This window comes from Amblyomma americanum, chromosome 1 (assembly GCF_052857255.1).
Source record: "Amblyomma americanum isolate KBUSLIRL-KWMA chromosome 1, ASM5285725v1, whole genome shotgun sequence".
Taxonomy (NCBI): Eukaryota; Metazoa; Arthropoda; class Arachnida; order Ixodida; family Ixodidae; genus Amblyomma; species Amblyomma americanum.
Window position 1 is genome coordinate 183,378,904 of NC_135497.1, and position 10,543 is coordinate 183,389,446.

The 10,543-nt window shown below is 47.5% G+C and overlaps 1 protein-coding gene across 1 annotated transcript; it reads left to right on the forward strand.

Annotated features, from left to right (window-relative positions):
- Positions 1 to 5,457: 5,457 nt before the first annotated feature.
- LOC144094024 (uncharacterized) lies at positions 5,458 to 9,485 on the forward strand. The gene is made up of 2 exons (XM_077627872.1): positions 5,458 to 5,649; positions 7,423 to 9,485. Exons 1-2 carry the CDS (start codon positions 5,559 to 5,561, stop codon positions 7,851 to 7,853), a joined length of 522 nt encoding a protein of 173 aa, XP_077483998.1. The 5' UTR covers positions 5,458 to 5,558; the 3' UTR covers positions 7,854 to 9,485.
- Positions 9,486 to 10,543: the final 1,058 nt, after the last annotated feature.

The following is a 10,543-nucleotide window of genomic DNA, read 5'->3' on the forward strand; positions in this document are numbered from 1 at the left end:
TCCCATTAGCGTCGCCGTGCCTCAAACAAAGTCAGAAAGCGCACAGCAGCTGCAGGTGGAGGGTCGACAGGCTCCGAGGACTTAGAAGCCGTTGGACGCAGCGATGAAGTCTCTGCTGCTCTCGCTCGGAGCTCTCGTTACCACCGCCTTGGTGGCAACAGGTCAGTATACATGCGAAAAGGCTTCAATATCTGCAGTGCTAAATGTTGATTTCGCGGATGTGTGACAGCTACTTCGCCTCTAATTGGTCAATGTTCGAAGTAGAATACTTCGAGATTTTCTAATTCGAACAATGACGACTTCGTAGCAGAATACAGCCATGGCCTTTAGAAAGCGCGGATATTTGCGGCCGTTAAGCGGCGAAATCGATGATTACCAATAATTATACATGACGTAGTTCCTCATTTTAACTAAGAGTGTTTGGAAGAATGTTTGGTTACGATGGCGGTGCTGGTAGTTTTCATTCTCCTTGACACAGGAAATTACTAGTTTATCTCAAGAATTTAAACACCGTGGTGACATATATTACAGATTCCTTTATTTCTTCTTTTACAAAGCAAGCGAATACCCTGCGGATACAGTATTTCGCAGATTTCGCTGTTGTATAGTTCACTTTTTTTTTCATTGTCTGGTGTAAACATTTAAAATATTTACTTCTCTCTTTTTTTTCTTTCAGATACGCGAGCAGACTATGCCGAAAAATTTCCATATTCGGACGAGCAAGCGTTCGAAGTGAGTGCGGACGCTGCACGACTTCAGGCACCGCAAAACCAGAGAAGAGGCATAATCAATGAATACTACGCTCTTCATTCACATCCTTCGCTTATGAAAACGAAACTTACAGCAACAGCGTTCTTCGAGAGGGCGTTGTCTTACAATTCTATAATCAATTATGATAACCCTGAAAATTCGGTCCCGGCAAAGCACTTGAATATGCCACCGTGGGAGATGAGCGGCCATGTTCAACAGACTCGAAGCGCATCTTCACTTTCTGGATGGCAGTCGACCGCTCGTGCCCCTTTCCTTGCGCAGATTGGAAGGAATCGTTTCAGACGTGAGGCGGGGAATGCGACTTTACAGCGGCGAAAGCGTTTCATCTTTCCATTTCTGGCGCTAAGCTGGCTCTACTCGCCGTACTTGTACTCGGGACTTTATGGTTACTCAGGGCTCTATGGTTACTCGGGGCTGTATTCGCCATTCTACTACCGCTACGCTTACTATCCTTACTACACTTACGCGTACGGTTATTACCCGTACCGATGGGTCATCAACCCTGTTTACGTAAATCCTGTCCAACCGACGGGCACGACACCAGCTCCAGCCGCGGCACGACGATGACGTCACTTTTTTTTAATTACATGATGCCGCAATAATCAATGAAATAAAAAAATTAAAACGAAATACACTTTGCAAAAATTTTATTACTTTCCCGCAAACGAATAAATAAGCGACTCATGGTTTCAGAGTCAACTATGATACGCAGCAAGCGGCTTCCTGTTTCCCATTCAAAGTCAAAGCAAAGTACATGTCGCCGTATGAAACACAGAAAAACGCAGGTTTAAGGCAAAACAAAGCAAAAATATAGGCAAGCTTACTTGTGACTACCGACTGTCTTCGGGATCAGCCGTCTCACCTGAAGAACGCGCAGGTGCATACCGGTGCAAATGTGCGTGTTTGTGAGGGAAAGGGCTCCCATGCTGTCGCAGCTCGGCACGTGCCGACGTATGTTTCCCTCAGTTCGTACTTTCAGCCAAGCGGATTGAGAGATCTCTTGCCACTTGTAGCGGCATGTCCTCGCGTCCTAGCGCAAAAGTCAAAGGTGGGTGAGCAAGAAGAAAGCAACATGTTGTTTCCTAACCTTGTAGAAGGCACGCAACTCTTACAGGGCAGACCCGCCCAGCTGTCGTCTGAGCAAACACGTTTTGTCACGCAAATTCTGAGCAGACCGTAACCTTGGCAGAGGCAGTTCGAACACAGTTCGCACAATGATGGCTTGGCTCGCGATTATGCTCCTGACATGGACTCTCCTTGATACGGGTGAGAACTTGTTATTTTTGTTTCTCTCAAAGCAAACAGCAGTAACCCCTACGGGGAATTTCTTTACTAAACACGCCCAGTAGTTCTGAAACATGCGTTTTGTGGCATTTGCAGTTGCTTCAACTAGCTCGCACCACTTATCGAAGCGAACGTACGGCTACGGCCGAATGCGTGGAGGATACCGCGGCGGCTATGGCGGATTCGGAGGCTACAGGGGCTCTGGCTCTTATCGAGGCTTCGGCGGCGGTTACAGAGGTTTCGGAGGCTATGGCGGCGGCGGTGGCTACGGTGCGGGCCTGAACGCTCTCACAACAGCCCTCTACAGCAGGGTCCTGGACGGCCTGTATGGTGGTGGCTTCGGCGGCGTTCAGTACGTCTATGTTCCCGTATACTATCCAGTTGACGACGGCACAGTTGTCATCGTGGACGAGGGAGGAGGTTTCGACATCGGTAACGGTGGTACTGGAGTCGTCGACGTGGGCGGCGGCGATATAGGCATTGGCGGCATCGGCAACAACGAAGCGTTGATGTACCTGCACACCGATGACAAGGCAGCGGTGCGCGTCAAGCCCTCCACCCAGCCCAGGCGCGTATCCGTGGGACGTGAGCGTGTGGTCCAGCGGTCCACGGAGCTGGGCCTCGGCAGGACGTACGCGGTGACGCCGCCCAGAAGGCTCTCTGCGCGCAGCCAGCAGGGCTAAAGGGCCCAAGCTCAAGCTCTTGCTAAAAGGGTAGAGGTGTGCATACGCATGCTCGAGAAAGAGCTAGAGTTGGTGTTAGTGCCGTCGAATCATAAACTGGTTCGTCACATCGAGCGCCCGTTATGTCATGATGCAATCAAGAAAATTCTCAGTTCTTTTGTTTTCACTCGATGACCGTGCTGTTGAGGTCAGCATTTTTAGCACGATTTCACAAATTTCCTTCTGCGGTAGAGCACAAGGCTCTAGTTTATTGCACTGAGCACTTTTGAATGGTTTAGGGTGCGTACAACAAAAACAGTTTAATTTCGCACATATGATAGCACTGATGCTAATTGCTTCAATGGCGAGAAATAATTCTCCAGATTTTCGAGAAATAGTAACGGTGAAGAAATTAACGTAGGAAGGGTGCAAGTGGGGGTGCACTTTTTCTAGTATGTCACAATTACGTCCTCACATTTCCGTTGCATAACTTTTTTACACTTCACTGCGCTGTATGTTTCCACATGACACTCCTGCTAAAAATGCAAAGCCGCTGAGAATGCCTTGCACTTTCGTGTCCGTTTTCTTTGGTACTTAAAGCATTGGTTCTCTCATGTGCCCTTAATGCTTTAGCATTACTACCCGCACTGTCTAAATCTCTCCGTCTTGTGTGCGATACCGGCGCCACCCTCCAGAAAGCCCTCGCTGATTCCACATCCACCTTTACCCTCCATCCACCTTTATCGTCTGGAAGCGGCTACCCACCACTAAACAACTCGCCTCCACTCTACAGGAGGTTCACCAAACACCTATCTACAACCTCCAGAAGACCTTACCCACCCCCTACCCACTCACATCAACAGTCCAGATGCCTTCACACACGAGAAGCCCATGCAACACTGGAAATACAAGTCAAAGACGCTACGTGAAGGCGATCATTCTACAAGCGAAATGAACAACCAATACTGCTAACGAAGAGTTGTTGCATCAAATCATGCCACCCCCTGTATATTTATTTTTCAATTGTCTCATATATTTAAGTTGTTTGGATATTTTGACTGGTTGATCCGTCTTCCTTTAGCTCTTGCGTCGGTTTTCGCTCCTGTTACACCTGCTCGTGGAGTTGTTGATTTGCCTGAAGAATGTTCGTGCTTTAAAATGGCTACAACTGCTCCTAGTGACGGTGAGAGCGAAAAACCACGACTCAAGTGACGATAACAATCTCTCGGCTTGGCTACGTGTGGGTGGAATTCTGCTACTGAGCACGACTTTGCCGGTTCGGTTTCCGACTCGGCATTAGCATTTCGACGGGGATTCATATAAGTGTGCTTGTGTATGACCTACTTTCGGTGCATGTTGGAAAAACTCCGATGTTCTAAGTTAACCCGATATCTACTACGCCGCGCCTTGTTTACCACGTATAGCTTTGTCATTAAAATTTCATAAACTGATTGTCACTAACATGTTTCGGAGAATGTGCACAGGCAGAAAGGCAGTAAGTATTCAACTGTAATGTATTCACCCAAGTATTCACCAATTTGTGCATTTCTTGCCCAAACACGTGAATATTTAGGCTTGTGTGTTTTGCAGAGTAGAGATGATGATGATGATGAATTCTTAGGGCGCAAGGGCAGTTTGGCCAAAGAGTACCAAGGCACAATGTAGTTTTCATTGCACAAGTTGGGGTCAAAGACCCATTTTCCAATCATTTCACCCTAAAGAAGCCGAGCACCAGGCAGGGGAAAGCTTGTACCCACTGTATCACTGGTGGGTACCTGGCGACACTGCCGATCGAACCCCGTACCTCCCGCATGCGAGGCGGATGCTCAAGCCACTAGGCCACCGCTGCTGTAGCAGAGTAGAGTTGGGCTACTTGCTACGTATTCATGTTTGCATGCAGAGGAAAGAAGAGCACACGGCACGAAGAAAGAAGCCACCACTGTCAAACAAAATTTAGAAAAAAATGTGAGATAAATTGAATGGTTTTATGCACATGCGTAAACTATTTTTAATGTGCGCATGCTTGCACAATAAAATAAAAAGAAAACAGATAAGTTGCTGCTGCTGTCAACCCGTTGCAGCAAAGACACACCCGCTTCGCGCAAAGATATCGACGTACAGCTCAAACACACGTCTTATTTCGTATTGTGAATGGCCTTCAGTGATTCTTGGACAGTCTCGGTTTCTCGTAGGCGAAATCAGAAAACAAGTGTGCACCTGCAATTTTTGCAGTGGGTTTTTGTGTGGACTTTCTTCTCTTTGCGCCGTGTGTTTTTATAGCCATTCGGTGATTTCACACATGTGCGTTGTTTCCACTCTGAACTTGCTTCAGTTGCAGATTGCTTCACTGCCCTAAAATGTACTGCTCTCCGTGAAAATTGATATCGTTTTCATCATGGAGCTCGCTGCGCTGAAGAGAACAATAAATTGCGATGCACAGTTAACGTCTATCGTCTTTCTATTGCGTGTATTTGCGTTCAGAACGGGTTAACAGCAATTTTTTTCCTTCCTTCAAACTCAGCTGAACAGAAATGTAGACGTATTTGTCACCGCATCATCTCCTTCGCAAATCTAAATGAAGGAGCTGACACCGCAGCACTTGAACGCCTCCGCATTGCGAGCCCACACGAATGGAAATGGGTCACCGACAAGCAATCTTGACACAGGCGACTCATAGTCACTCGGAAATAGGTTCGCGGGACCGCCTGCCCGCGGCAAACTCTGCTCGAGCGCTCGTGAAAGAGCTCGCTCTCCGCTTTCGTGCTCTCAGCTGAAAGTTGCCGTTGTGAGCATCGGCAGTGGAAGCCGAATGACGCCGAACCTCCCGTGGACTGCACAGCAATGCTCGCACGATGCAAGTTCTTGTTCATCGCCGGTATCAGTTTTGCAGCGCACGCACCAATGGCTGACGCGAGTCCTGCGTCGATAGCAGGTAAGCACGACGTCAAGCAGATAACGGAATAATGAAACATCTTGTCGGAAGCATTATTCTTTGAAATCAATCCACTCTTCGCGAGGCTCCTTTTTTTTTTCTGCAGCAAATAGGTAATCTTGGTTAACGACAGTGTACTGAATTTCCTGATTTCTTTACAGGACTGTATTACGCTTTTCATCTCAAGGTTTAAAACAGTCGCAGAGGTCTGGGGCAATCTATATCTCTTTCGGCTCTTTGTCTAAACGTGGAGCCTCGTTTCGCTGCCCCAAATTATTTTAGCTTACTTGCCAAAAGCAGCATTTCCGCCTCTCGACTGCGTCTTATAGAGTCAAAATGAGGCGCCTTCAGCATTCGAATAGTGCAAATTTATTAGTGCGTGACTGCAGCTTCAAATTTCGTTTGTAATTCCTTTTTGTAAATAATAAACATGCTGGCGATTGCAGTAACCGGCATCTTTATACTAGTCTTGCGAGTCAGAACCTCGTTGCATTCGCCGGTTTGCTTTCAAAAGAATCACGGCCCGGTAGATCAGTAGATCAGTGATTTTGACGTTTGGCTGCTGAGTGCGTGGGCGCAGGATTGAATCCTGGCCACAGCTGGCGCATTTTATAGAGGGTGGGGGGGGGGGGGGGGAAGGGACATATCCAATATATTGCCGCGTGCTGTGCTATGTATGCGAACGTTAAAGACCTCCAGGGAGCAAGGACGCCGCGAGTTTGGGATGACCGGCGGAAAAAGTTTTGAATACAGTTTTCTCGGCGATAAATGTGTCACTGGCCTGTAACTGCCAGGGAATAATTTTTCCATTTTTACACAGAACAGTATCTGTATAGAGTCGTCCTTAGTGTCCCGTTAAATCACTTGCAGATTCGGAGCGTTAAATCCCACGTAGCTCTAATCTCGCGAGATTCTTGTCAAAGATTACACGGCAAAATTAGCTAGGCTTCGCGACGTTGCGCTATGGATCAGTTATATGAGGGTAAAAATGAAGAGGGGGAGAAAGAGAGAGGGGGAAAGGTGGCTGCTCATGTTCAAATAGTGCTGAAAAACTGAGCAGCCACTTTATTACTCGTACGCAATGATCGTACGCAATCGACAAGCTCACTGAAAATTACAGTTCATCAGCCAATAGAGCCATTTGACTGCAACGATAGTTAGAGGTACTGTCGCAGCCGAAGTGGTGTAGACCACTCGAGCTTCTGTTAAACCTTACTGCCAAGCTATTTTCTGGCAGCGACTCCTGTTAAGACAGGCGAGGAGGTGACCGCTTTTTTCTAGGTGGATGCAAGCTTTCACGTTTCAGTACGTGGCATTCCTGCTTGGCGAAAACGCCAAAACGCGTCACAAGGGCGGCGAACCACGCAACAGCACGGGCATACACTACTTTTACTGCCGACCGTACGTGCCAAGCTTGCAGAATAAATAGAAGGAACAGGCTGACAAAGATGCCCCCCTTGAGTAAACAACTGCGTATTCTTGAGAGGACCCCGCACATTGCATTCATTATTCTTGTCAACCCATAACGAGCAGGCCATCGTTTTTTTAATCTAGCAAATCGACTCCGGAAGCTGATTTATGGTCAAAGCTTTGTAGGAGCGATTTGTTAGGGTGGGTTCTATTTTCACGATGCATCTCTTGAACGGGGGCGTTCGCCCCTATCCTAGTCCACCACCCCTTTTAAATACGCTCATTTGTACCTACTTTTCGCTGAGAGAAGACGAACAGTATTTTGTGCATGAGTGGGTGTTTCGTTCCTGTTCTTTTTTCTAGAGTTGAAAGCAACAATGCGGACGCATCAGGAACTGCAAACCCCGGCGGGTGCGAGAGTCGAGAGGCAAATCCCGGTGTACAACCGGCGCCTCGGCTTCTACCCCTACGGCGTGAGGTTTGGTAACCCGTTCGCCAGCCTGACAGCGGGAGCAGCCTTCGGGGGAGTTCCGTTCGGAGGCCCGTTCGCGGGTGGCATCGGGTCAGGCCTCGGGGCTGGCATTGGGGCTGGCTTCGGCGGTTCCCTGGGAGGCTTCCTGCCCATCCGAGGCCCGGCATCGTCCATCCTTGTGCCCCAGCTGGTCGTAGGCTACCAGAGACCCTTCCTGCCTTACATCGTGGGCATACCTTACCCAGTGTACATTCCAGTGCTACCCACCGCGGGCGCTGGTATCTTTCCTGGAGACGTTGGTCTAGACGCTGTCACGAATTGACGGCCACTCGACTGCTGTGGCACGTGATGCTTTAGCGCAGGGATTTCCCCTTCGTGTCTAGTTCGCGTTTCGCCTGGGTTCGTCGTTTCAAACGATAATTTCTGCGTCGTATTCAGGAAAGCCGTTCTGGACAAATTCTTCCCGGGGGGAGGGGATAGCGATAGGGTTTTGTACACTTTAAAGCTTCAGCAGATTTTTATACTGTCATCGATAGCGATCGCACAGCACACCTGAAACCCTCTGATCTGCACTTATGAAAGAACAGCACTGGTAAAATACATGGCCTTAAATCCTGAACTCGAAGACAAAGTGAGAAAAGGAAGGCCGTAAATGGTCCTCAGTAAATCTTTACCTGTGAGCTGCTCTAATCAGGAGGAACCTGCTAGCCTTCGTGCGCAGTTTATTGCAACCAGAAGAAATGATACAAATATGAATGAAGCAGAAATAGTGCAAAAGGGCTACAAAAGAACAACAAACGGGCCGTTAAAACGGGAGGTACTGCAATCATCTTTGTTCCCGTTTCCTCTCTTTCTTGAACTACCACACGGGTAACGATTGTTCAGCTCGACGTGTCTTTTTATTTTAATTTGTCAAACCAAATATACGATTTAATTTAAGTTCCATGACCGGTGGGAGTTTCTTTCTATATGCCTCGGTGTTCGCACAACTAAAATCAAGCAAAGTGACTTTGCCTGATTTTGGTTCTCCGGCTAGTATTCTGTAGTTTCTTCAGTTGAAATGTTTTATGCCTTAAGAACAGGGAATGTGCGAATTTTTCTTACGCTTGTGACGGCAGCTTTTGTAGCACTCTCAGCGACGGTGCGACAAAATGAAGGTGCGGTCGTGAAAGAATGAAACGAGAATGCGAGCCCGTGGTCTCCGACAGTCTCCTCCGTGATGAAGCGTACAGGCTTCCGAAGGCGCTCAAAAACTGTAGCAGAAAATTTCCAGTGCTTTTGGTAAGGTCCTCCCATCTGACATCATACAGCGCCAAATACACGCATAGCCGCGCGCTCGTTGTGTCGCGTATCGTTCGTTGACGACAGTATACGTTCCGAAATAGCTGGCACGTCTAGAAATTTTGAAGAGAGGATGCAAAACGTTTCGATTTAGATTTCAGTTCATTCATGCAGTAGTTTAATTTGGGCATAGTTTGTTTAGTATTACTGAAGATTCCAATTATTAAGGTCTTGTGTGCAGATATGAAGTTTACTGCGAAGTATAAAATCACAGCGATCAGTCTGAAGAGACAGGTTTCTGTCTATTGCTCTTCACTTGGACAAAGAAACTTCGAAATATAGACAGAAGGCGATAACGATTAACGCGATGACGGTGACGTTGCTTAAGGGTGTGTTAATCGCAACGTACCCTTAGGGCTTCACGATCACAGACCACAGAACACAGACCACAACGGACCTTAAGGCGTCTCATCTGACTCCTTCATTCATTATTCACACGGATCCGTAGATGGTATCCTAAAATAAAAAGAAAACTTGAAAAAAGGCACTGCGCCGACCTCCTCCCTCCTGTAGTGATCCGTAATAACGCACCAATTACATTTTCAATTCTTTTCCCCTTTTGGTAGTGCTTGCCCTACGTCACTGCCTCAAGCGATGCACGCTTCCACGTTCAACCGAGATATGCCATGCATGGAATGCAATCTTATTAAAGAGTTACGTTATACCGACCTCGAGCTCATTTCTGTCGAGACAGAAGGATGTATGTCGAGGCAAAACAAAATGTACGTAATAAAAAATGCGTCTGCTGAAATTTTCGCCCTTGAGTGTGCGGTAAAGCTGAACCTAAATCCAACAAAGCTCAGTCTAAGTGGTGGCATTATACTGCTGCCAAGAGTCTTGCGCGGACAGAGAGAGAACAAACTCGCAATAGAACGCATGATTAACAATATCACTATGTAATAACGCGTCGAAACATTTCTGGCACCTCTGCATTGTTTTTGAGTCAATATATAAAACCTTTGTCCGTAAAGTTTTAGAGACTGATTTATTTTCTTCTCTAGAAATGATTCCCCAAAACAAATGTTGGTGCTAGTGTTCCTCTATAGGCTCCCGCAGGGAGCATATAGAGGAGAATATAGAGCATATACAGGAACACTAGTTGGTGCGTATGTGTAGCGCCATCTTTTTGGGCCAACCTGAGTTATTTATGTTAATTGCTGTGGCTGCCGGTAGATGGCAGTACATAAAAAAATACGCTCATAAAACGGGAAAAAAATGTTTGGTTTGGTTTATGGGGATTTAACGTCCCAAAGCGACTCGGGCTATGAGGGACGCCGTTGCGAAGGGCTCCGGAAATTTCGACCACCTGGGGTTCATTAACGTGCACTGACATCGCACAGTACACGGGCCTCTAGAATTTCGCCGCCATCGAAATTCGACCGCCGCGGCCGGGATCGAACCCGCGTCTTTTGGGCCGACAGCCGAGCGCCGTAACCACTCAACCACCGCGGCGGCTGGGAAAAAAATGTATCAGGGCCTGTAGAGATACAGCGGGGGCTTAGGCAAGGATGTCGTCTGTCCCCTTTGTTGTTCATGTTGTACCTGCAAGGGTTGGAGACCAAGCTAGAGGGGAGCGGACTAGGCTTCAACCTATCTTTTTAATGGATTAAACAGACATTACCGGGACTAATATACGCGGACGATATAGTGATAATGGCTGACAACAAGGAA